The sequence below is a fragment of the Dysidea avara genome, chromosome 10 (assembly GCF_963678975.1).
Source record: "Dysidea avara chromosome 10, odDysAvar1.4, whole genome shotgun sequence".
Lineage (NCBI taxonomy): Eukaryota > Metazoa > Porifera > Demospongiae > Dictyoceratida > Dysideidae > Dysidea > Dysidea avara.
The window spans coordinates 22877317-22904364 of NC_089281.1; the positions used below are offsets into that span (position 1 = coordinate 22877317).

Genomic DNA, 27048 nt, shown 5'->3' on the forward strand with positions numbered 1-27048 from the left:
TCCTTTAAAATGCATTTTAGACAACTATCTCTCTATGGACCTGCAAGGAGGCTAACAGTAAGCCTGTGAAGAGTATCACCTCTTTAATTTGTTGTTTGTGTATATACAATTCCCTCCAAATGGATTTTAACTCTTGGTAGATCTAGCTGCACCAATGAATGGATTTATTATTATTAATGAAAGTGGTCTAGATATGCATGCATGAACTGGAGCAAGTGGGGGAACAGGTACCACAAAAAAGATTGAGATAAAGATCAATAACTATAGATGGTATCTCATATTATTGTACCACCTTTCCTAAGCTTGACAGTCTTAGTCCCAATACATAATCCAACATGGAATTAGCTAAGTGTTTTCATATTTCAATCAGTTGAGCACACAATAATCATCTACAAAATTCGTATAATGTCACCGTCAGGATCACTATTATGTCTTAATTAGATGGTATCATCAGTGTCAAAATTTTGCACTTAAAATTTGCAACTTCGGACAATAGTAGTTTCTCTGTTTAAAAAAAAAAGTATTCAATAATTCCACATCACAATTATAAATGTCTTACTCTTCTCTTTTGAGGAGCAAATAATCATCCACATGGTCAGAACGTCCCATCATGTCTACAAATTCCTGATCATGTGTAATAACTACCAACTGGAAATTAGCTTGCTCCCTTCTAGCTGCGATGATGCTGGACAAACAAAAAATGTTATGGGGTCGTAACTAGACATAACGCCTACTCTGCCAGAGCTTGAGCCAAGGCTGTTATATTTTCACTGTCAAGGTTAGTGGTTGGTTCATCTAACGTCAGTACACCACAGTTGAGACAAAACGTTTCAGCAAGAGCCAAACGGATCACCACCGATGCCAACATCTGAAGAAAAAAAAGCCAGCTATATAGTTGGTATTAGTTTTAAGATCTAATCAATAATTATTGCACTGGGCAGCTACAGATAGCCCACATGGCAAGTATGCCATAACAGTTATATGGTATGCACAAATACATACTCACTACACGTTCAAAAATCAATTTAAAAATTACCTTTTGGCCTGCACTACATCGTCCCCTCATATCTAATTTGGCTCCTCCTTTGTCCATCACAACCTTAAAAAATAATCATTATCTGATTAGCTATGTATCAACACCGTTGTTAAAGATTCTGGTGACTTTACAAGATAAAATTGCTTACTCGGTAGTTGTACACACGACGACGAGCAGCTATTGAACTTCCTTCAATTTCATCATCAGAAACTATCTCAATGTTATCGATGTCTGTAGAACAATATTAACTGATCACTTTGCTTGACATGTTGCAAATTTACATTTGGCCAATTCCTGGCTGATAATTTAGATATTATACCCTAAATGTGGTTTAATTGGCAGGAAATGGTGATTTTAATATATAACCATGTTGTAAATTTGGTGAGTAGGTTGACAGATACACCAAATTAAATTTCTTGTCAGTTAAACCACACATGCACATAATATCCTCTGGACATACACAATAATCTTCCTACCTCCTCCTTTGTATATCTTGATCCAGAGTTCCTGTATGATCTTGTTGACCTCTTGCATCTTAGCTTTGTGGTACTGAGTGATTGCTCTGGGAGTAGAGTAATAGCACAATTCCAGTTGATGTACATATACAGTACCTGTCCAGTGCTTTGTAGAACTTATCCAGGTCAGAGTTTGTCATTTCAAGAGCCTAAAAATATAGCATAATACCACAGCACCATTGACATTGTACTACATTTTACCAAGAGTTTTCATAATAATCTTAATATTATCAACTCTTGATTTTACTGATACAACACAACAGATGCACACACCTTAATGTCTCCAGCTCTGTGTAAATATTTGGTGTCAGCATCTCTGTACAAGTCACTGTCAAGATCTCGTTGGATACGTCTCGTCTCATCTTCCAGACCTAACTTATGCCCCTCTTGATGAGCTCGCTACACGTGTACCATAGAACACTGAAAGTAACATAACCACTACTGCTTCACTGACCTGTTTCCTTAGCTGGTCTGCTTTATTCTTCATAGCGTTGTACTCACTACAAATGTACAATAATTTATAGGACTTTGCTTTTTAGTGGTCCTACAAACCTATCATAATCCTCCACTCCAAGCTCCCTGAGTTCTGTCTCATGTTGTTGTATCATCTTAACAACATCACTGATCTCTTTACGTTGATTAAGGAACTGGATGGTATCCTCATATTCCCTCAATCTGATCTACAATAGTAACATGTACTACGTACTTGGATATCCACACAACTAATGTGGAGTATAAAGAGTTGAGGTGTAAATGTTTAGTTCGATGCTAGCACATTTTAACAGTGTAAAAATTAACAACTTTACAATACGTAAGTGACTGGTCAAGCATATATATGCAAATTTAATGATTTCACGGCAGGCAATTCTTATCATTGTTTCACTGTGTACTTGTAATACAACAATTCCCTACTCCTTGTTGAGTTTTTTTTTTTTTACTTTACAATGCAGCACAAAAGTAAATAAACATTTGCACAACCAAACTTTTGCAAATCACATCATCAGAAACATTTCACATCACAAATGTGCTGCTATCTTTGCTACCATTGGGTACAATAAGAACACCATAAAGCAAAACTTTTATGAATTCTAGCAAAAGTTTAATTTATATGAACATTTTAGGACCTACGATATTTACAGAGACATACACGATGTTCACTTATGTAGTGTTTGAACCACATTAGCATCCATAATGTTAAAAAATTACACAACTCTTGTTTGTATCACGTGCATAAATTCTCTACTGTGTCTTGGAAGGCTAGCTACCTATAATCAAGTTACCTGTGCATTGGCTTGTTGCTTCCGTAACTGATCAACTTTCTTCTGTAATTCATTCCTCCTCTGGGTGTACTCACTGGTCTTCTTGTGATATACACTCATCTCACTCTCACACTGCTCCAGTAGTTTCTCTTCTCCAGATTGGCAGTACCTGAAGAAAGTGCTCAGCTAGTTTGCACGCACGTCTTACTATATTTATCTTAACACATAGATATGGTATACTTTACAATGATAAACACATTTTACTTTGTAATTTTTCGTATCAGTGATCCCAGTTCTTTCTCGTCTTTATCAATATCATCAACCTGCACCACAATATAGAATAAAACACCAGACAATCAAACAATGGAATTCCTACTAACTAATCATTCTTTACCACATCTGCATACCTCTGTTCTGCTAAGAACATAAGCTTCCTCCTTATCTTTTACAGCTGTCTGTTTTTCGCTTGCCAACGAACTTAACTTGCTATGTAGTGTTCTAGTCTTTTGAGTAATGTCCTAATAGTAGAAATATACAATGATATACACTTGCTGTTATAAGACTGTATTGCTTACCGTTATTTCTTTTTCTAGAGTTTCATTTGTCGACACCAAGCCTGCTTTCTGTTCAACTAACCCATCCCTTCTTCTCATTGACTCTGTGATGCTGAGCTGTAATACAAATGGTGTGTATATATCATGTCACTATAACTGTAACCTTTTTCCCTCTTAGTTCTTGTACTTCTCTCTCTAGTACCATTCCTTGGTTTCTGCTGTCAGTAATCTCTTTGTGTTTGTGCTCTCTCTTTCTCTCAACTTCATCCCTACAGAATTATTATGCAGAGAATTAGCATACTACATACACTAGGGCCCTAACATACACACTAGCTGTATGTGTAAACTAAGTGGCCTAGTTGGCCTAAATAAACTGAAATGATCATACACAATTGGTCTTTCTTCACTGATTCGTCTCTGTATACAAGTGAAGAATGGTGGTACACCGAAAAACTTAACCAGCAATGAATTACTCTAATCGTGACAAACACAATGGTACAAGTTGCAACATTGTAAATCATTTTATTTTGTTCGTAAGTTACAATCGTTTTTGTAAGCACCTGTAATTTATTTTCCTGCTGTACAAATTGATCTTTATATTGTTGCTACTTTGTAGGGCTGTGACTGCAAAAGTTATTGGCATACAAAGCTGAATCTCTGCCTGAGCATACATTTAGCCATGTAGATTATCATACAGTACGATAGTACTGTATAGTAGGGGTTGGTAAGAAATCGTATGGTTTCGTGGATTTTTGCACCTTAAAAAACGGCCTTGCAATAAGATTTACCCAAAAAAACCACCTGGAATGCGTTAGTACTGTTATAATGATGCTGTACCTTGGTTTAACAAAGTGAAAAGTCAAATGTTTCGATGTACAGTGAGTTTTAAAAATTTCGAAATTCACCTGGATTTTGTCTGCCAGCCTGCCTGCTGTAAGACCTGTAGCGCTAGGTGTACGGCTCCAGAAATTTCAGGCAGCCAAGGTAATGACGGCAGATTCACGAATCTGTTGTTCCGATTACTGTACCATGCTGTTTGCTTTCATCATTTATTCGTTCCTTTGTTCTTCTCGAAGGATAATTAATAGCTGCGGCACGTGCCACAACTTCAAACGCATGATTTTAACGAAGTATGAATACGTATGCGTAAGATGAGGGTGAACAGGTGTAGTACCCAAGGAGTTGTCTCTAGCATTTATTAACACTAGGTAGTCGTTTTATATAGTCTTAGTTACCAGTTTAGCTTTTTCGTGAGGTAGCTAGCTAATAATGTCTTTGAGAGGCGGATCCACCTCAGGATCCAGACTTCTAAAAGCGAGGGCTCCACTCTTAATGGTGAACTCGCTAGCGATGTTGTACTGTGAATTCACCAACATATTAGGCCATTAGAAATGCAGCTGAAGCCTTAAACAGTTGCTGTAATAGTTTTAAAAGACAAAACGATAATTATTTTAGAGGCGCTTATTGCATACGAAGGTAAAAGATAGCTGCTTCATACTATGTGGAAAACAAAAAGAGTATAATATAGCTAGCTAGCTAGCTAGACAAAAAAGTAAACAAAGTAGCTATTTAAAAATTTCAAAAGGAAGTAGGGATTGATATAATATACATTCTGCAAAAAGTAAGGAAACAAGCTCAAAAATGTTACAGCTGAAATGAGAAATGATCAAGCAGTAAAAAGTAATGTAGCATGTATATTATATCAACCCCTACTTCCTTTTGAAATTTTTATTTTTTAAATAGCTAGTAATAATAAAGAATTCAAAAAAATGCAACATTATACCGAGTTTTCACTGATCTGGTCACATATAGCTCATAAGTAATCTATAAAGTTTTAGGGTAGAGAAACTGTTGATAGTTAGCTAGGTACTGCAACAAAAGTTTCCACAAATATTGCAGTAATGTAATTCTTTTCTGTCAAAATAGCTTGCTATACAGATGGGTTTTAAAAGGAGAAGGGATTAATTTGTCAAGGAAATGTAGTCTAATATAAGATAATAGGGTCATTCCGTGTCAAATCAACAAGGAATTTAGGGTCACCTCTCGGATTTTGACGAAACTTGGTGTGTTTGTAGTACCTGTGGTGCTTATCACTCACGCAAAGTTTTAGCTCCATACATTCCATAGTTTCTGATTTATGATCACAAATATTTTGAATATTTCATGAAAATTTGGTCCATCTCTAGTTACAAAATCAACTGCAACTTTGTACTGTGTAAATATTTTTAAACACAATTTTCAGTGATAGAAAGACTGTTGATAGACCTTTCTAGTGATCCCTAAATTATGGGATATCTACTTATTTATGGTTCAAAAGTGCTTCATTGAAAACTTTAATCCTTTATATATTGAAAAATGCTGCATGAAATTTTTCGAATTCTTTCGTGAATAATGATTGGGTCATAGTCTATGTTTGATAAAATTTTTGTGGTGGGACCACAATGGGCTCAAGAGATATAATGAATTATGCTGTGGTATGCGGTGGAATTTTCAGTCTATTATTGCTGTATTGAAGTGTACACCTCCAATAACCACTCGCAACAAGGCCATGCCAAGTTTGTCTTACAGAATGAAGGTGTCTAGGTGCATTGCAACCGGTGTTAATGACCACCTGTATTGAAAGACCATCTATGTGCTGCAGTTAAGTTATACTTTAATTGGATATTAATGTATAGCACCAAAGCATCAACCCTTTCTAGCAAATCCAAAAATGATCCTTATTAGACAGGTTGACTATAAATGAGATTATCATGCGTCCATAAACACATTAATGTTGTACCATCTCTTCAGTTATACCTTATTTATTAAGTAAAATCTCACCGTAGTGCACTCATATACATATCCCCACTCTACACTATTCAAGTTACGTACATGGCTGCATAGGTACTCCTCAAAAAGGATACCTGGGTACCTTAATAGCCTCATGATCTTACTTTATAATTGTACATACATTTTAGACCCCAAGACAAGTCTGTGGTTTCTCAAAAATGAACACTTCATCAATGGTCCAGGGAATAGAATAGTTACACTATATACGGTAGATGCATTACTTGTACCAAGAGTTTTTATATTAGTAATACTTGCTTGCACCTCAATGTGTGATTTATAGCACTGTAATTACTAAAATGGTTTTTCAAAGTATTTTGGGTTGACGCTTTGAAGATCAGTACAGGTAAATGTTAAGTATGTGGTCAGCATGTCCTATATGAGTATGTGTATGAGTTTATGACTTGATCTTCAAAGTGGTCATGAATGTAAAGTAATGTAGCAATTAATTTCACACATTGAGGCACAAGTAATACATGCATATAGTAAAACCCCTCCATTGCTAGGACCATAATAAAGTGTTCATATTACAGAAGCCACAGAAGTATCTTGGTCTAAATGTATGTGCACCGCTAGAGTGGGAGTACAGTGTATAAACAGGTGTCCTGGTTATCAAGGTACCCAGGTATCCCTTCTGAGGAGTTCTGTTCTATGTATCTATGTAGCCACGTACGCAACTTAAATATGGCTAAGTCCACTACAGTGGTATTCAACTTAATAAAGAAGGTATTTGTGAAGAGATGGTACATTTACATAATGTTCATGGACACATGGTGGTCAGATCTGTAATTTATAGTCAACCTGTATAATTAGGACCATTAATTTTTTGGATTTACTAGAAAGGGTTGATGCTTTGGTGCTATACATTAAAGAAGTATAACTTAACTGCAGCACATAGATGGCCTTTCAATACAGGTGGTCACTAATATAAGTTGCAATGTACCTAGACACCTTCACTCTGTAAGACAAACTTGGCATGGCCTTGTTGCGAGTGGTCATTGGAGGTGTACACTCCAATACAGCAATAATAGACCAGAAATTCCACCGCATACCACAACATAATTCATTATATCTCTTGAGCCCATTGTGGTCCCACCACAAAAATTTTATCAAACATAGACTATGACCCAATCATTATTCACAAAAGAATTCGAAAAATTTCAAGCAGCATTTTTCAAAATATAAGGGATTAAAGTTTTCAGTGAAGTACTTTTGAACCATAATTAAGTAGATATCCCATAATTTAGGGATCACTGGAAAGGTCAATCAACAGTCTTCCATCACTGAAAATTGTGCTTACAAATATTTACACAGTGCAAGGTTGCAATTGACTTTGTAACTAGAGATGGACCAATTTTTCATGAAATATTCAAAATATTTGTGGTCATAAATCAGAAACTATGGAATGTATGGAGCTAAAAGTTTGCATGAGTGGTAAGCACCATAGGTACTACGAACACACCAAGTTTCGTCAAAATCCGAGAGGTGACCCTAAATCTTGTTGATTTGACACGGAATGACCCAATAGTCATTCTACACATATACCTGTATCAGCACGCTACACTTACTGGTCTTGTAGAGCATTCTGGTGTTCTCTTCTAACTACAAGATGGCTACGTCCAGCACTTCCGCCATCTCCCAGTTTAGCTTCCTCCACTGCAACTTGTCGTTCCTGTCTCTTCAGATCTTGATGTTGGTAGGACAGCTGTGAAACTTTTGGCTCAACAGAATGAATTTGTTCCAGAGTCTCTTTGTGTGCTGTGTACTCTGTTTCCAACTACAAGGAGAAACATGAACCTCATATTTTAGCAAAAGGTAGCCACAGCTAGGATAAAGAAATAACCTTCCCCAGTTCTTTTTCAACTGACTGAAGTTCCTGATTAGTTGATGATATGGCTCCGTTCTTAGCAGGAATTTCTTGTGAACTCAGCCTCTCCAACTACAATTTACCCTTGGGCTAACACATTAACCAGTAGACAGAAATTTAACACACTTCATCAATGGAGGATTTTAACTGCTGCAAACGCCTCTGTTTTTCTTGCTGCCCTTGCAAGCGTTCTTGAAGTTTAGGAATGATACGAGGCACACTCTCATTCATTTTACTGGTCAACTACATAAAGTACACAAGTTACATAACAGGTTATACTAGTTACATAACAGGTTATACAAGTTACATAACAGGTTATACAAGTTACATAACAGGTTATACAAGTATTCTGCTCTTACTGTGGTGATGACTTTGTCTACGTCTGATTGACTGTCAAATCCTCTGGTACACACTGGACACTTCTTTGATGTGCGTACCTTCTCCACACATTTCTTGAAGAATGGAGCAGACCCTTGCACAGCTACAATGTCCCTAACAAGAGATATAATACAGCCATTACACTGCATCCTCTGGTATCTAATACTAATAGCATCCTCAATCAGAACATTTTGGTCAGGTGTGTGTTGTCACAAGTACACAAGCACAGTAGGGATATAACACTTTTTATTGTTTTACTGTGATTATACACTACTCCAGTTTGTTTCAGTACATTTTATCGATGTGCTATGGTCCCTACTCTAGTTGAAAATTCCAATTTTTTTTGTGTACTTGTTTGTTAACTTTCGTGTAAATAATATTTATTATGACTGGTGAACCCAGTTCAACCCACGTATACTGCATCAAAAGAAAGAAACAGCGCCACACGCCCCACTATGTCAATTATCGTCTGAAAAGTGAAGTATCCATTACGCTTCGTTGTTAGCTATGTTCAACCCGTTACACATTACGAATCAAAAATTGTTCAAAAAGCACCTCTGCAATCCACGCATATACTAAAAGAAAAAAATGGTGCCACGTGCCCCAGTTATAGCAACTTTCGTCTGAAAAGTGAAGTGTTCATTACACTTCGTTGTCAGCTATGTTTAACCTGTTACACAGCAATACGAATAAAAAACTGTTTGAAAAGCACCTCTGCAATAGGGACCTACCAATTAAGCTCATTATTTTACCTATTATGCTCAATATTTATTTATACCTCAGTTCCCATGTTTTTCTAGTAAACATACTATATATAGGAAAACAGTAAGTGGCTGAAGCACAGACTCTAAATCCTTGCTTGTCAAAATGCACATTACAGAAAAGATCAATATACTCTAATTGAACAGTCAGCTGTTTGATTGTTCTCTGACTGTTCTATTAGAGTATATTGATCTTTTTCTGTGATATGTATTTTGATAAGCAAGAATTTATGGTAATGCATGAGTGTCCTGCCTATTATGCTAGCATTATACTCAATGCTTTTAGGCACCTATTATGCCAGCATAATTAGCGGGTCCCTACTCTGTAATCAAAGTAGCCAGTATCAAAAATATGGATGATTTCTGTTACGAAGGGAAGCCATCACGTGCTATCGCCAAATTGACACTTTTCGCTGTCAGCAAAGATGGCACAAAGGAGGACACTAGTAAGTCCATGAGAATGCATTGCACATACTGCGGTATGCCAAAAGGCACCTCTTGAGCTGAAGTGATGTCGAACAGTGAAAAAATCAAGCTTGTTGGCTTGTCTGAAGGCATCAAGTCATGCAATCAGTTATAGAAAATTCTGTTCAATAATTTTTTTAATATTCCATAGCAACTTGTTGAACACGTTTTGGGTTGATCTGAAAGCTTGTTTGGGCTTAGTTTTATGAACTCTTGGTTGTACCTAACCAAATAATGCCCCATTGTCGACAAGGAAAGTTGAGGCAGGTTTTTGGGTGATGTTTTTTCATGGGCCACGCTTACAGCTTTGTGGTCCCTACTATACGGAGATATAAGTATCATGTAATAAATATTAATCAAACCTGCAAGGCTTCAAATGTCACAAGAAATCAGGAATTTCATACTTAGAGTATGCCCCCTTTACCCAGTTATATTACAAGTTTTTGCTATTGCATTCGTCACTTTGCAATTGACTTCATCCCATTTGCAATTGAACTCATTACTTTTACAGTAGAATTCGTCACTTTTGCAATTTCATTGCCTTGGCAAGTTTCATCATGACTGATAGTTTGTTCTACATGCCAAGATAGAAATGAATTTCTTTTCAGTAAGTTATTGTTGGCATGCATCCATGTCTTTATGAAGCCATTTCTAAGGAATAACTGAATATCTAGCGTTTTCAGAGGTGTACAATTCGGCTGCGCACCAGACAGCATAATTTTCTTCAATAGTGAACTACAGTGGTAGGAATCCTTATCAAGTGTGCTGCAGACAAATTAAGCACTGAAATAAGTTCTTGTTAGTCAACAATCGTTTCAGGTGCTTTGCATAGTGTTCTTGGTTAGACGAAATTTTCTGCAAACATGACGAATTCTAATGCAATAGCATCTAATTCTACTGCAAGTGCGTCAATTCAATTGCCAAGGTGATGAATTCAATTGCAAAAGTACTGAATTCTACTGCAAAAGTGACGAATTCAATTGCAAAAATCTGTAGAATACCACTAAATTCATCTGGTTGCTGTGTAAGAGTGACTGCTTTATTAGAGTATATTATAATCTATGGAATAGTTGATGCACATGCTGTCATGTGTGCAGAGGTTTTTGTTGTGTCAAGGCAAGTTCAATTCTTAAGTGTAAACTACAGCATTATAACAATGTTCTCAACCTAAGAAAAATTGGACAACCTCATTCAGTTGCACTCTGAACCTACTGTCAACCCAGTGTGACCTTAAGAATCTGGAGGAGGACATCACCAAGGCACAGGAAGATGCTACAGAATGAGCAATCAAATGGGCAAGGAGGGAACATCCTGGAAAAAAGGGGCACCCGGAGCAGTTCACTTTTAATGCTGATATCATGGAGGCTACAGCTAGGAAATTACAGAAGCTTGCACACACTGGAGAAAAGGACAAGACAAGGTCCAGACTTGATTGACGAATGGCATAAACATATACAAATAGTTAACTGATCAATTCACCACTGGAGGACTGCGGAGGCTTACAAGAAGGATCTAATGGGGAGCAAAAAGGAAGACAAACAATGGAAGGTGGTGAAGTCAGCAGAGCAGATGTGCTCTGTGAGAAACAGAAGGCAAATGCCATGGCAAATCTAAAGATGTTGCCTCCCTTACCACTGCCGCAGCACTCCAGTGCCGACCAGTGGTGCACTTTTCCTCCGCCTAGAGTACAGTTCAGGCAACCTGAGGCAGGCCTGATGAATGGACCTCCTCCACTCCCTTCAGTGCATAGCAGACCAGTGGGTTCATACTTCCACTGTGGAATCTTAACATCACTGCCGAGGTCAAAAGTATCCTTATCATACTAATATAATCAATTATCAATACACCTGATATTGTACGTGCCAATGAGAATGTTGTGAGCTCTGATAGCGATAACAGTGTAAGTATGGTAAAAGTAAATAGCAAGGCTTTGGTTGATATTGTGGAGCCAGCCCCTTACAGTGATATCTGAGGCTATAGCTTTGGTTTAGCCAAACATATCATGTCAACGACCAAGAAATCTGGTACAGTCTTCTGCGGTACATGTAGTCTATTCCGATGCTAGCAATACAGCTGCCACATAGCGCATGGAGAATGTATAGCAGAAATGGCACAAAGTTCAATCTGGAGAGAGCTGACAGTAGTACAGAAGGTGCTAGAGTCATTTGTATCCCAGCTTTAAAAAACACCAAATTAGGTGGTTCTCAGACAATCGATATGTCTTGGTAGAGGGTAGCAAACCTCGTTTGCAAGAGGAGGCTCTGGCAGTGTTTGCCATAGCAACTAAACACCTTGCTCGGATTGAGCCCGAATGAACGTCATATACAGAGAACCAGCAGGCTGATCATTTTAGTTGCATAAAAGATAGAGACAACTGAATGGTCATACCTAAAGTCTTCGCTTATATTGACTGGCTCTGGAGACCACCTCAATGCACAGTTAACAAGGTTTAATCCATGTTTTTGGTTCCCAAACATGACTACAGTGGATGTGTTTATTGGGAAATATACAACTGGGTTTCCCTCCTCCATACTTAATCCTTCATGCTTTCTGACATACAGCAAAAACAGCTGCCAAAGGAATACTGCTGTACCATCATGGCCCCAGCTCTATACTCTTCACTAGAAGAGATGTAGCAGCATAGAGATGCAATGATTGTTGCTAAAGGTGCTGTACAGTGTTGCCAGGAAGGCAAGGAAATATACTGCCAGTCTGTCAGATCTGCTGGCTATCCACTTTGACTTTAAAGCAGACAATTCACAATCATGCTGATATTTATGTGACAACCTGAGAGTTGGGATGTGTTCAATGTTACATATGACAGTTTGACTACCGGGATGTGTGTAATTGTATATGTGACAACCTGAGTGCTGGGATGTGTTCAATGTTATATGTGTTAGCCCGAGTGCTAGGATGTGTGTAATGTCAGCCTAGTGCTGGGGAGGCCTAACTTAAGTAACAGATGGATTGCTGGGATATGTAATCTCATGGGTCAGGTGGTTACAAGCAAAAACCTATGGTTTGCCATGCTGGAATCACATCACATCTTTCTTTTAGATGTGCTGTCCATGGGAGAGTGGGGTGCTTTGAAGGATCTGAAGAACAACAACCTAAGAAGGCTTGCAGGAGCTTTACCTACATCGGTACCAGCTCCCAACCCATTAAAAGTGTCATTGAAGGTTTTACAATACATTGATCTACTCCTCACAGTGTTAATTAATACAATGACCTTATCATTCAACAGTACAACCTAACAAATGCATCACTATGGAGATGACAGTTAAGTATGGCTCACTCTTGAGTGGATTCAATATCCTTCTGCACCTCCTCCACAAGTGAATGATACTCTTTCTCACCACACACCTGGTTAATTCTCTGCTGTAGGTCTGTAAGATGTAGTGAGTTGTTAGCTTCCCTCCCCATTGACTAACCCTGTTCCTTCTTTTTGTGACTTGCTAGTTCTTTGCTAAAAGAAATGCACAGTACTTTACTCTGTACTGTGTTTGAATCTATATTGTATTACTAACTTTAATGCATCCTTCTTGTACGTAAGCCTTGACTTGGCATCTCTAGTTTTCTGTACCTTCTCTTGAGCAGCCCTCACCCTCCTTTCCTGTGACCTACAGTTAACGCAATAATCAAAACACAGTAACGTCTACATCATGATCACCTACTACAGTACATACAGACTAAGTCATTGTGTGGTGTGTGGTATAAACTGATAGTCACATACAAGAGGTAGTAGCTATACGTATTTATATATACATTACTTTAAAAAATGTCACAACATGCAAAACATTTTACCACTTATGGCACAACTGCTATTGTGTATTGTACCACATCAGTAACAGCCTCAAATTACACTGTACATTATTACTCTAAACAGAAGCTCATAAACTCCTCAAGGTTCCTTTGGCACTTAAAAGCTCCTTACCACACCCCTAGTTACTGCTGTACGTACTGTTTCTCAGCTAATAGTTTGCGTTCGAGTTCTTCCTTCATGGGAATCACATCAAAGATTAACTCCAAATCTCTTTCCACTTCAGACATGCTAAACAAATAACATGAGTAATGAACCATGTAATATACACTACTTACAGGTGATTGACTCTCATCTCAGCCTCTTCCTTTTTCTTCCTCAGGGTCTCAAGGGCACCTCTCTGAGCGGCATGTCGGCTTATCTTGTCCAGTTCTTCCTGCAGCTTCGATACTCTGACATCTATTTGTTTCTTTTGCTTCTGTAGTGAATCATATTCTGCTTCAAGTGAACCAATATCTGTGTGTTCCTGAAACTCTTTGAGATTGTTCTCCTATCATTGCACATAATGTGAATGATCAATTGTACAAATTCAATATAACAAATGCTTATCACATAAAGTCTAAAACAAAAAACAGGAAATGTTTAAAGCCTGTAGCCACCCCTGTCATCTGTATGTACATAAACGTACTGCTGCCTTTAGTTGCCTCTCAACAGCTTCTATTGTTGTAGAATCCAAGCCAGCAATATGCCTCAGCTCTCTTTCAATTTCTCTTCTCTTCTGTTTGTTCTCCTCCTGCATACAATTACAGCATCATAACTATTACATATAAAATCTTTTATCTGTTTAGCTGTAGAAGTCCACTGTGTAAACCTCTTGAATAGGTAAAAGTTGTGAACACAAAACAGTGCATGCCAGAAAGCCATAAAGATAGTTTTAAATGGACAGGATAGGTTACTAAGTTTTACAACACACAATACTTAGCGGTTCTAAATATCCCATAAATGGCTAAGCATATACCATTTGTTTAGTCTTCATATCTTTGGATTGGGAGTACTTCGCTTGCTCAACTTTCAAAGTATCCAACTTTTCTTGTAAGCTAGCAATTTGCTCATTGTATTTCTCCTATATGAAGACATACTAACTTTGAAATTAGCCACATAACTTATTGTACCATTTCTTTTTGACATGACTGCTCTTTTAAATTCCTTTGCTGAGTCAACAATGAAAGAAACTGCTCGGAACTTGTTTGAGAATGATGTCCACTAACTGAAAATGCAATAGAAATGTAATACAAAATAAACATTACAGCAATTGTGTTTGTAAGTAATGAGATAAATTGTGTATTTAAGTAATGAGATAAAGATAATGTCAACTACACATTGTCTGGCTGATTAATCGTGTGCTTCCATATATGGCAAAACTGATGGCTTGAGTTACCTTCAATCCCATGTTTGTTAGAAAGATTGCCAATGAGATTGTCTCGATCTTTTATGCTCTGCTGGTTGTCCTAAAAATTAAATAATTGTGGACGTTTTGAATGTGAATTTAGAGTGTGGAATACTTCAGCTCTTGAACGCAATTTTCCTTGTTCTTTCAATAGTTTGTCTCGTTTTTCATCCATTTCCCTCCTCTCAGTATCCATTTGTCTTATACTAACTTCACCCTGACCATTGTGCTCATGATTATAAACATGTACATGCATACATAAATATGCCAACCTCTTGTAAGTCTCTCTTTTCCTTTTCCAGTTGTGACTTATGGTCCCTACATTTGCGTTGCACTTCATCAGGGCTGTCTGTTAACAATATGAGCTACATAAAGTATTATTACCATATGTAATACCTGTCACAGTATGACCTATCTTCTGTTGCAGCAGACGTTGGTTATGCTCTAGTTGAGACTTCTTACTCTTCAACCCAGCTAGGATGTGGAACAATGTATGTACAATACCGACAAACATGATTGTGTGAGTGTGTGTGTGTGTGTGTGTGTGTGTGTGTGTGTGTGTGTGTGTGTGTGTGTGTGTGTGTGTGTGTGTGTGTGTGTGTGTGTGTGTGTGTGTGTGTGTGTGTGTGTGTGTGTGTATGATCCATAATGACACCACAAGCATGGACTTACCGATGGCTTTCTCTTTCTCAGCAAACTCAGTATACATATCATCCAACTTCTGTAATTTTTCCTAGAGCACAAAATACATGTCGGTGGATTTATGCATGTGTGAACTGTTGTCTGTCATGACATGATATGTTCACTTAATCAGGTTTACTCGGTAAAGGCTTAACTACATTTTTCTAGCATTTCCTCACTGTATATTGTGTATGTTTACTGGAAGTCAACATTTTGTATATTGCCTTGTAAATCACAAACAACATTAGCCACTATATATAAAAACTGAAACATCCTCACTCTGTATAAGCAACCTGGCTATACTATACAATAGTGGATAATCAACTATGTTACAATGCAGTGTACAACTCCATACCTCTATAGGCTGTAGCTGAGAGTTAATGTATGTTATAGATGTCTGTGATGACTTGACCTTCTCCTGAACTTCTGACAGATCTACCTGAAGCTATAAATTAAAGCAGTAAAAAGTGTACATGGTTATATTGTTGAATATGCACACACACACACACGCGCACGCACACAATGATACATACCTCAGCAGCTTTATCCTTTTGCTTTTGTAAATGTTGCATATCTACTTTAAACACCTTACACTCTTGATTCTGTGTAATTCGATATATAAACTTGTGCAGCACACACACACACACACACACACACACACACACACACACACACACACACACACACACACACACACACACACACGCACACGCACATATACCTGTTCCTGCTGAAATTTCTTGACATTTTCTAATGCCTTAGTGTAGCTAAACACCAAACACATAATAATTATGTTTCAAGCACTTAACAGCTTACCGTGTTGAAGCAAATATTTCATCAAATTTTGTCTTTAATACTTTTCCCTCACTAAGAGGCCTGTAAGCAAAGAATTATTTGGATATGTGGACGGTAATATAAATGTAAATACTTCAAAATATTAATATTGCTATTCACCAGCTGTTATCTGGTGGGCATAAACTATGTAGACAAATTAACACAAGCTACCCATTTTACGGATGGCAACATTTAAGTGCATATAACATGAGGGGTAAAAAATATTTTCATCAAAGGGTCTGCTTACAACCATCAAATATAACTCAGGCATTAAATAATTTATTATATAAATTAATACACAGACAATACACACAGCTGTACTGACGTCAGGACACATACTTCTTTCAGCTAAGATCACAATCGTGTACCTGATATCAATGACTGCACATGTAAATCAAAATCATACAATAGCACATTAAAGCCCATAAGGCTAATTTTTTAAGTGTAGCATCTAACAACAGAAATAGGTGCTGAGCTTAATACAGTGTTACCATGAATTACCCATACAAGTATTAACTCTTGGTGTTACTACTGTAGTAGCGCCTCAATTTTACTTTATCCAAGCACTATCGTTAAAGTTTAAATTAGATACATCACTTATAGAAAAGCTAGATGAAAATCTACAGCTACCACAAAGAATAGATGAATAATAGGGGCTAACAGTTGTAAACATGTTAGCATTACCAACAGCCATAAACAAGAATGCCTAGGTGCAAAGATGGTATCTAATACAATGAAGTAGTCAATATAACACACAACGGTGTTTCTAAATACATACCAGGTTGAGTCTTCTTGGTGACAAAAGATTACATTATTCAACACAGCTTTCGATACGCCTAAATGTCGAGCCATCTACCACAATCATAGTAACATAGTATATAGACTAAATGGGAAACACACATACCTCTAAGTCAACCTCAGCACACCGTGAAGTTATTTTTCTTTTCTGCAACATTAACCATGTGACTTTTACATGAGCTGCTAGCCTTTATACCTGCCCATCTTCACCAATCTTCTCCATTGATGAATCAATTGTCTTTGTCTCAATTTTCTTTGCGCCTGCAACAACCTAAAAGCAAAGATATCGTTGTCCACTACTATAAGCAATCTTGCAAAGTCAGTACAATAACTCAGTACTATTCAACGATCATTGTACAACTTGTACCTATACATGTTGTCCTTACCACTTCAAATACACGTATGTGGCTATAACATTTTGCACAACTAAATAAAACAAGACACAAAACTCAACCTTTTGGATGGCCTGGAGTGAACGGGAACAAGTAACTTGATTTTTAGCGATGTCTTTGAATTTCAGTTTCACTTGTGCCTTAACTTCCCGTTCCCTAGCAATATTGGGATCATGAACAAAAGCACCTCCTTTGCTGTTAGGTGGCATATCCCCAGTAGTGATGTACTTGAGACATTCTATGATAGTCTGCAGTAATTGTGTAGTAACACAAGTGCAACTTATTAAAAAATATTTTTTTACTGTTTTCCCGGTTCCATTGGCGCCAAAAACGACAGTGAGTGGTGTCCGGAACGTGATCACTACACGCTGGTCTTCTCCAGGTGCATAGCACCGGACACCTTTAAAGTTTTCTTAATAATGTGGGGGGACAATAATATCCACAGTACCTTGAATGAGGAGCTTTTCAATCATAGACATGCTTGCTCGACTGCCTCAACGTTTTTGGTATCGATTGTGGGCTGTGATATTTCCACGCGACGCGTGCACGTGGGAATGCAATGTTAAGGTGTCTGTATTTTGGTACGGATAAGTATTCAGCACGTGTTTTGCAAGGATTACTTTCTAACCGTAACAGGTAAACTTAGAATTCACAACACCATAAATTTGTGCACACTTTCTGACTTCATCTTTATACCCATTACAGTGTAGTTAAGAAACTGGATGTTGTATGCCCTCCACAAAAGGTAACTTGATTAAAGCACTGCTATTAATAGTATAACAACTAAATGTTAATAGGCTCTGAAGATCAAGGGTAAATTAGTTATCAAACCTTCTCCAGTGGAACTATCTGCCAAGGATAATAATCTAGATGTGTTTTATTATGACAAAGTGAAGCAGGATGTCAATCAGTAGGTGATAACATCAGAAAATATTACATCTTTACCCTGTACATGTGTCATTGTGTATTTTATTAGAATGGTATGCCATTATGATGTAGGTGTGGTGGTTTCCTTTGGATATTTACTGCCTCATAAGATCATTAAATGGTTTCCAAGGTACTTTAAGTGTTCAATATAATACACAATATTTATTTTTTAAACAAATGTAGGGGGTGTATTAACGTTCATCCTTCCTTGCTGCCTAAGTATCGTGGTGCTGCCCCATTACACCACACAGTGATCAACGGTGATTCCGTTAGTGGGTGTACGGTGGTAGAGTTATCGTCCAACAAGTATGGATAATGGAGTGTGTAGAATAGCAATGGGTTTAAGCCTTTATAAGGTTCGATTGTGGGCCGGTGTTGTTGCAAAGGAAGCATAAAATTGTGTCATCAGTTACAACTGAGTTACTTTCTGATCAGCTAGCTGACTTAGGGAGTAAAATGGTATGTGTGTGTATTATTTATGTGATCAAAACAATTATGATTGTTATGTTTATAGTTATGTGAAATTTTAACTGACTTAGATCATTTTGAAGCGAACAAACAAATGCAGGATGATAAACAAGCCACTCTAGGTAAGATGTTTTAAGCAAGAATATCTCTTAGTCGTATCAAGAGTTCATATATTTGTATGGGGGCAATACAAGTATTATGAACCCTTGGTCTTATACACAGCATCTAAGATGACCAAACAGATGGGACACATTAAGTTCAACATATGGACAGCAGATTATTGCGATCGTATATATAGAGCAATTGGTGTGGAGGTTAGTCCCAACTTTTTAAAAAGTCAAATCATGATTCATGACATTAACAGTATGGAATTTGGGTTCAGTTTGGCTCAAAAATGGTTCGGCTTGTGGAAATTCATACCAATAAAGGTAATTGTTATTTTGTAACATGGATTAATGCACTATGGATTTCATAGACTGGACTACAACCAATGACAAGATACCTGGAATGTTGACATATAATCGTCGTTCACAATTATTCACTCTTCATTTCAAAGTTAGAATTTTCCATTAACCGTCTCCTTATCTTCTGTTGTTTCAGCAAGGACATATTTTGGTGTCCAGATTACAAGTGGCAACAAGGAGACCTACCACTGCTGCAGAATTCTACAATGGCTACATCTCAGCTTTTGAGAACAAAACTGTAATTTTGGAGTCAATAAACCTACAGAGAAACTGATAAGAGTCAGTTATATTTTTTATGGAGGAGTCTGTAATGTGCCTGCTTATAAACTGCAGAATTGTCCACTAAGCTATCAAATTTAACCTACTACACGATTAGTTACATGTGGGAACAAAGGCTATTACATCATGCTGCCATTAAGATTTCAAACTGCACACCTACAAACCAACAAACTAATCCTACACAAAGGTGTGTCTCGCCACTAAACAGTTAACAAAAAAGAGCTAGTGCTGCTTTAAAAGTTATCAATTTTAGTCCTTTATCACAATATGGGGTACACTAGTTTGTAAATTCTTTTCCCAGTTATCAGTCAATTACTGGTCCTCCTTAGTCTAGAATGTCATAACAAACCATTTAACAAGCATCTTACAGGTGGCCTGGAAATGTGGTGAACAATATTTGTAACAGTTATGGGAAGTGCAGTTTTAATTTTAGTAAACAAATGCTTATTGGTCGAACCTGACTGTTTTAACTGCCCTTCTTGTTGTGTACATATGTATTATGTTGTAGCAAGAGTACTCTTGGTTGTAGGTGTACATAATATAAAAATCTTTCGTTGCTATAACAATTAAAATACATTTAAATACAACAGCATTAATTGATGCTAAGAATCTTTCAGTGAACTAAACTGTGCCAGTGCATGCTTAAATTTCTTATCGGTAAGGTGAATTGATGTTATGTGAGCAAACAATTGGTCTGACGACAAGTCACCATTAAGGTGGCCTAAAAATTGTCCAACTTCTTCTATACTGTGGAGAAGCAGCAACTCAGCTTGATGCATCCTAATAATACCTATAAATACACAATAGTGGTGACTACACTGATATCTATACTTTTGACGTTTTACCTAATGCTGTACGGAAAAGAAAAGATTCTCCATCTCTACAGAACATGTCCCACACTCGACACGCAACATCCAATGGCAGTGTCCTCGTGTACAGTGTGAATATCCTGAAACAAAATAGCCAATTACAATGCTGTAACAATTCCCACAAACTCCCTAACTACACAATCTCATAGTTCAACTTACCACTCAATCAAGTAATACTCTGGGTTGAATTCCAGCAAATGAAAGTGGTCATATACTTTTGGTAACTGCTCGGACAAGAACAAATCAAACATTGCAAAGTATGGTCGCATCTAAAAATACATTAAAAAGTTTTTACAACCAACCAAGTGGGGGTAATCATAACTAACCAACTGATAGTCAACTCTAAAAAATACATTATAACAAGATTTGTTAAGCAAGTTAGCTAGACAAATAAAAGCATCTGGTCCTTCCATGTTCAGCAGTAGAACAGCAGCAAGAAAGGACATCCCTTGTACCTAAAAACACAAGAGGGAAGTATGAGGATATGAACAAGGTGTAGTGATAATAAAAATTACAGCACAGATGTACCAGCAAACACAACAAGTACTCACATATCCTACATCTGGTCTATAGCAAACGTAGGCACCTAATACATCGTGTAGTACTTTATATAGAGGACCACCCTGTGAAACAAACCACGTGCAATGTCATAAAACAGCTCTTTTACTATATAGCACACTCAATACAAATACTTTATATTCTCATACCACTACAGTACAACAACATTTACAGAAGGCTAAAATTCAAGTAATGCATTGCCTACCTCTTGGAAAAAGCACAGTGTTGGAAATGTTCTCAATATATCCAAGTGGATAACTTCTATGCTGTTCTCCTTATTGATACTACTAGTAGCTGTAAGACATGGACTATGAAACCTACCAGTCACCAAATATGTACAACTCACATCCACTCCTGGGTCGGCTATCGTCACTAAGCTTACTGTTACACCGCCTCAATGAGATCTCATACAGCTCTAATGTATATACAAAACCCGTACATTTATATATGCCATGAGCATGACCTGTGTCCACACCTTTAGATAAGTTCAGCTCATTTCCAATAGCCTTAATCCATACTTGTCCCCTTACACCTGGCGGCAAACCTTGCCACCACAGCTCCTGGACTTTCTTGGAGTCTTTCCTACAAAAGTATATTTAAGGTGACAAACAGTCACTGTGTAATCATGTGATTAGTTCCTACATGGTTTCCCAGTGGGGGAGGATTTCTGTTGACCACCTGTGCAGTTGGACTGAAGTGATTTCATCTTTCTTACGCCGGCTTTGTTCTTCTTTTAATTTCTGCTTTGCAACCTTTAACTCTAGAAATAGTCACAGATAATACATACAGGGTTCACTACAAATGCGCGCGCACACACACACACACACACACACACACACACACACCTTTCTTTCTAGCCTGACTGATCATTGCATCATACATCTTTTGGTGTTTCTTAATTTCAGCATCAGATTTAGCTGGTAGGTCACTTTGAAGATGTAACCACAACAATCATTCAAACAGTGGACTTCCAAGACATAATGACATACCTTGGTCTACCTTCCAATATCAGTCCCATTGTAGATGTCTCTGCCACCATAGTATTAGTATGGGCATCGGGGCTCTTCAGAAAGTTCAAAAGTGCTCTGCACACAAACACATTCATGACAGTACACTCTTTTAACCCTGGGAACAAATCTTCACTTTATGGGGTAAACAGTCCATACCTCACATGTAGCTATTGCTTACTGTAATGTATTCATTACGTTGATCAATTATATAGCAAATGAATATTAAATATAACGGTACTATTAATTCTTGATACTGTATACATTGCTTAAATTTTAAACATGGCTCCTTTGATATTAGCTAGCTGGTACATGCATTACAACGTTTTCTGAGACAAGATCAGGGACTCCACAAATTGTGAGCACTAGCTGTCCAATAACATGCAAGTAAAACGTGATAAAGCAGGGATGAGACAAAACAAGTCATTTGCTCCAATAAAGATATACGTAATACCTTTTCCATCATGAAACTATTCTGTGTTGTATTTATTCCTATAGAGGTTCATATGTATTTGGACCTACCCAGCATCTATTCAACCCTGGACAATTATTAATTAGTGTGCACCAGACACTGAGCAAAGCAGTAGTAAGAGCAGTAATATAATAGACGTACAGTTAGGAACCTTCTGAATCACATGCAAACAGGCTAGCAAAACACACAATCTGTCATTTATTACAATGACAGCAAAGAACTATAATAGCACCCAGAACCTAGGTGTGCACCCTAGATGAAACGACCAGCATATAGTTGAGCCCATGCGTATATTTGAACCCGGCTTCTTCAGCCAGCGACACATGCAACACTTACATCGTGTACATGAAGACCAGCCTAGCAGACTACCATAACACACACATGGATTATTCACAACGTTGCTGTCATACAGAGCATAAAATAACATCAGACAATAGAAATTTTTATCATTTTTATAACTATATTGCCCACGAACACCACAATACTAATGAGTCATTTATTTCAACATACATGTACAGTAGCGCATGATATCATAGCAAACTGTGGTGTACATGAAGGGAAGGGTATTATTTTGTTGCTATTAAGTCAAAAGTAAGTAGGCACACTCAATCGGACAATATACAGTATGATATATAACAGTGTACCCATAAAACCATTCCGTTTTTTAAAAGCAAACTTTTCAAGAGTGATGATGACTTAATGATCTAATCCATGCAAAGTATAATCATGGCTGTAACCGATTGACCATTGAGACTACAAACAAGCAATCACAGTGAGCAGTGCATGATGAGACTTAACCATGGTATGCAGACACTCTAGCACCAGACAAAAACTCTGTATTTGTGGGTCTGCCTAGAAATAAGTATCGATTATGTCTTCTTAGTACCTTAATAGCCAATAAAGGACTATGATTTTAGTTACACTTGTTGCCAACAGAATAAAGAAGCTGTGATTACAATAACCTCTTTTACAAAAAGCACAGCCATACTACTCAATCAGGAGCTCATGAAAAATTAAGGCAACACTACCTGGAAGCTTGTAGGCTCCAGACTACATGTACTACATGTATACTTGTAAAAGTATGCACATTATTTTAAACTGTTTCCAAAAACAAGACTCCCAACTGCACAACGTAACATTGTGTCTCAGAACTCAGCTGTATAGTGGACTGTCACAGAAAAAAACAAAACCATATCTGGTTTGGTTGGGTTTGCAAAAATTGGTTTGACCAGACCAACTTTGCAACAAATTGCTGCACAATTTATTTGCACCCTTGAAGACCAACCATACACATTTCCCAACCTTTTATTCCCTTGGTCAGCTAGCTAAAACCATAATCTGGGAAAGTGAGTCAAAAGTTGTCATTGATTTCCTGCGATCTTGTACCATAGGTTAATCTACGTAGCTATTTCTGCAACACGCATGAGGTCATGGCAGACCATTCACTTGCTCAAGGCTAACAATTACAAAAGCACAAATGGCCTGCAGGATCACTGTTGTTGCCTCGGTCATATCATCCCTTGATCTGCCCACACCAGTTGGACTTGACAGAGAATAACTTCTTCCTTGTATTCTGCAGCGTGTGATATGAATAGATTATGCTAAGAGAATATGGGATTATGTTTTGTGTGTAGCTTGATAAACCAAATTTTGTTGGCCTGCCTGGACTGCTTTCAACCTGACCATACTGCGGCAATAAAATTAGCTTATATACACTAGTGCTTCACAAGAATTAGAACATAATCTGCATGGCGTAGTCCAGAAATTAACATGGTGGTGTTGAGGATCAGTTGAGTTGACAATTCAAATCAGACATATATGCGTAGTGACAAGCTTTATGAAAACAATCATCCTACAACAACATCATTTCCGTATCTATAGTTTGAATGCAACCATATACAATACCTCTTGCCAATACAAATATTAATAGCCCAATAGCAGTACAATACTGAACACTCAAACTATTCACAGGTATCAAATTTCACAGAACTGAACCACAGGGAACTACGCATGTAGCTTAAGAAATGCCACACAAATTTGTATGCAAATAAATAGTCAACACATAGTCTTTTGTAACCAATAGTGACCGTAGAACTTCCCATCTCCCCACTCATCACAATAACACTGTTTATTTACATTTCACTGCAATTTTACGAAAGTTATTGAAATGTATGGTTCTACCAGACAAAATGTTATTGATATGAAAATTATGACACAATTGATATGATAATAACATACACATGAGCTGATTCCTGCAGACCCTCAGCATGTATGCTGTAAAGCCTTAACAAATTATATGTGTGTGGGTGTGACTATATGCAATTAAAGGTACTATAGTTACAAGAATCTATATACATTGTTTCAAGTGAAGATTCCAAACTGTAAGTGTGGTTATGTATACTATATGTTAGTTATATAAGCACCCTCAGTCACCCAGCTGTGCTAAGAAATAAACTGTCTGGACCTGAATACATGCCAGGCTCATTTAAATGCCAGCACTTACAGGAAATCATTATATGGATAGATATAGTAGTACTGTAAACTGTTCAAAAGTGAAATAATAACCAATTTACAGCAGAATAATTTGCAACCAACCCACTTCTATAAGCTTGTTTAGACAGATTATAGCCTGTATTTACTGCTGTGGGCACTAATTCAGTGTCATTATTATAAACTACTTGGACACATCATAATTAATACATACAATAATTAGAAAACTAATGTCACTGACACAGTTAGACTATTGCTACTATGCAGAAATGGTATAAATATGCCCCCTATCTGCGTGCTCCACATCTTAGCACGTTTTGCTGTGACAGCTAAGGCATGCGTGCCTGTTACATACAATGACCGTATGCAAACTTTTCTTCAATACAACTGTTCCATGTAAGCTACACTTTACTAGTTTGTGATACTATGTTGTATTACACAGTAGAATCACTAGTGTGTACAGACCTTATTTCTTATTGCCAAAAGTGAGGTCATTAAATATGGCTTTTCTACGCATAAATAAATAAACAAATCTGTATAACACAACTAGGGTTGGGAGGTATTTAGGTATTAGTAGTCAATAAAGGTATTTTTCAGATACCGAAGTGATTTCTAAAAATACCGAATACCGCATTTGATGTAGTAATTAATTTTTGGTGGTTTAGTGGTGACCATACGTACATGAAGTCAAGCCCCATACAGCCATGTTCACGCTGCGTTCAGAGCAATGAGTGCATGTTAAAGTATTCACAATGTTTTTTTTACTTTTTGGGACACTTCAAAACTTACTTTGTGGCACAATATTATTGTTGTTTCATTTGTTTCTTTAAAACAATGTGGGTATAAGTGCAAATCATAGCTTACCCATGTTTAAAAGGTATTTAGTGATACCGAGGTATTTTTCCTAATACCATACTGTTCTTCAAAAATGCAATACCGCCCATCCCTAAACACAACTTTTGGGTACTGCCAAGTTATCCATTGAAGCTGTCAAGTTTTGAAGTAATAGAGGATTCCAGAAATTCACAAGAAGCCATATATGCAAACTCTCCATATCCGCAAAACGCCTGAGCGTCCGAAGTATGGGGTAGCATCTGGGCCGAAGCACACATATATTGTTAACAGGTGTGTAAGGAATCTCCGGACCATAGCTTTGTCGTGGAAAAAAATCACAGCTTTAGATCCAAATTTTCTTGCAAAATAATGTTATTTTCTTATCAACTTTCCTTTCTTAATTACACTAGTAGCAAACCACCAACCTCCAATTATTTTTAAAATGTTCTGTATACGTAATGACCACGTTCACAAAAAATTGTAGACACCCAAGCAGGAAAGTGTTTTAGTGTATACAGGTTAGTAAGCGGCTTCTCGTAAATTACTGGAATCTTCTATAGGTACAAAAAATAACAGCAGTAGTTTCCATTTAATCCCAAATGTATCGATGGCGGTTGGTCACTTTTAGTAATTTAGATCACATTCGAGTCAAACAAATACATGCATGGCATAACAAAACATGCAGTATAAATAACAAAGCAACGTGCTTGCAGCTTCTGTAGTACTTAACGTACAGTTAATTGTACACTTTCAAGTTACCTTTTCTTTTTGCCTGACGGGTTACTGCTCGAATGTACACTAGTAGGCGAGTCAGTTACGGTTGGTGGTAAATTATCAGTAGAGGTATCATTTAAGTCAATTGATTCCAAATCACCAGAAATGATAGAATGGTTTCTTATTTCTTTGTCGTCAACACTACTGTTGGAGTCAGACCTATTCGAAAGAGTACCTTGATCTGGTGTGCCTTCCCTAAGTTTTAGACTAGTATCTTGTTCTCTTTCCTCGTCCATAATACCTGGAAACAGTCGGTGCTTTGAAAACTATTCAAAGGAAACGTTACGTTCTTATTAATGCCCATTCGGCTAGGCGCGTGAACTAAAATGGTAA

The 27048-nt window shown here is 37.3% G+C and overlaps 3 protein-coding genes across 3 annotated transcripts; 1 reads left to right on the plus strand and 2 right to left on the minus strand.

The window, feature by feature from the left end:
• Positions 1-336: 336 nt before the first annotated feature.
• On the minus strand, positions 337-18109 carry LOC136268102 (DNA repair protein RAD50.L-like). The gene is made up of 42 exons (XM_066063333.1): positions 18022-18109; positions 17876-17973; positions 17636-17821; positions 17378-17452; positions 17288-17329; positions 17162-17235; positions 16366-16425; positions 16271-16316; positions 16083-16151; positions 15905-15994; positions 15541-15601; positions 15265-15342; positions 15141-15217; positions 14984-15085; positions 14860-14929; positions 14594-14688; positions 14440-14544; positions 14110-14214; positions 13760-13971; positions 13623-13712; positions 13189-13281; positions 13093-13127; positions 12957-13047; positions 8417-8549; positions 8184-8300; positions 8034-8129; positions 7759-7967; positions 3528-3633; positions 3386-3481; positions 3218-3328; positions 3075-3133; positions 2832-2979; positions 2104-2231; positions 2006-2051; positions 1825-1950; positions 1648-1700; positions 1513-1598; positions 1185-1267; positions 1037-1099; positions 735-868; positions 560-685; positions 337-504 (listed from the first exon to the last, which is right to left on the minus strand). The coding sequence occupies exons 1-42, from the start codon at positions 18050-18052 to the stop codon at positions 471-473; spliced, it is 3939 nt and encodes a 1312-aa protein (XP_065919405.1). The 5' UTR covers positions 18053-18109; the 3' UTR covers positions 337-470.
• On the plus strand, positions 18062-20271 carry LOC136268104 (methionyl-tRNA formyltransferase, mitochondrial-like). Its single transcript, XM_066063335.1, has 11 exons — positions 18062-18209; positions 18279-18318; positions 18371-18483; positions 18550-18630; positions 18684-18806; positions 18857-18959; positions 19015-19090; positions 19191-19282; positions 19333-19396; positions 19444-19523; positions 19569-20271. Exons 1-11 carry the CDS (start codon positions 18133-18135, stop codon positions 19704-19706), a joined length of 987 nt encoding a protein of 328 aa, XP_065919407.1. The 5' UTR covers positions 18062-18132; the 3' UTR covers positions 19707-20271.
• Positions 20235-27038, minus strand: LOC136268103 (TBC1 domain family member 12-like). The gene is made up of 12 exons (XM_066063334.1): positions 26701-27038; positions 22128-22223; positions 21984-22066; positions 21781-21898; positions 21614-21720; positions 21485-21553; positions 21344-21432; positions 21132-21203; positions 20907-21035; positions 20740-20849; positions 20557-20660; positions 20235-20501 (listed from the first exon to the last, which is right to left on the minus strand). Exons 1-12 carry the CDS (start codon positions 26949-26951, stop codon positions 20314-20316), a joined length of 1416 nt encoding a protein of 471 aa, XP_065919406.1. The 5' UTR covers positions 26952-27038; the 3' UTR covers positions 20235-20313.
• Positions 27039-27048: the final 10 nt, after the last annotated feature.

What these genes read in the sequence shown, in the direction of transcription:
- LOC136268104 (XM_066063335.1), top strand. Translation starts at nt 18,133, where the DNA reads ATGTTAAGGTGTCTGTATTTTGGTACGGATAAGTATTCAGCACGTGTT. An exon ending in TTACTTTCTAACCGTAACAG is followed by an intron (nt 18,210 to 18,278) that starts GTAAACTTAGAA and finishes TACCCATTACAG; the next exon opens with TGTAGTTAAGAAACTGGATG. An exon ending in GTGAAGCAGGATGTCAATCA is followed by an intron (nt 18,484 to 18,549) that starts GTAGGTGATAAC and finishes GTATTTTATTAG; the next exon opens with AATGGTATGCCATTATGATG.
- LOC136268102 (XM_066063333.1), bottom strand. Translation starts at nt 18,052, where the DNA reads ATGTCTATGATTGAAAAGCTCCTCATTCAAG. An exon ending in TGAAAAGCTCCTCATTCAAG is followed by an intron (nt 17,974 to 18,021) that starts GTACTGTGGATA and finishes AAAACTTTAAAG; the next exon opens with GTGTCCGGTGCTATGCACCT. An exon ending in AAGAACTAAGAGGGAAAAAG is followed by an intron (nt 3,482 to 3,527) that starts GTTACAGTTATA and finishes TTTGTATTACAG; the next exon opens with CTCAGCATCACAGAGTCAAT.
- LOC136268103 (XM_066063334.1), bottom strand. Translation starts at nt 26,951, where the DNA reads ATGGACGAGGAAAGAGAACAAGATACTAGTCTAAAACTTAGGGAAGGC. An exon ending in ATATTGGAAGGTAGACCAAG is followed by an intron (nt 22,067 to 22,127) that starts GTATGTCATTAT and finishes ACATCTTCAAAG; the next exon opens with TGACCTACCAGCTAAATCTG. An exon ending in TCTTTTCCGTACAGCATTAG is followed by an intron (nt 20,502 to 20,556) that starts GTAAAACGTCAA and finishes GTGTATTTATAG; the next exon opens with GTATTATTAGGATGCATCAA.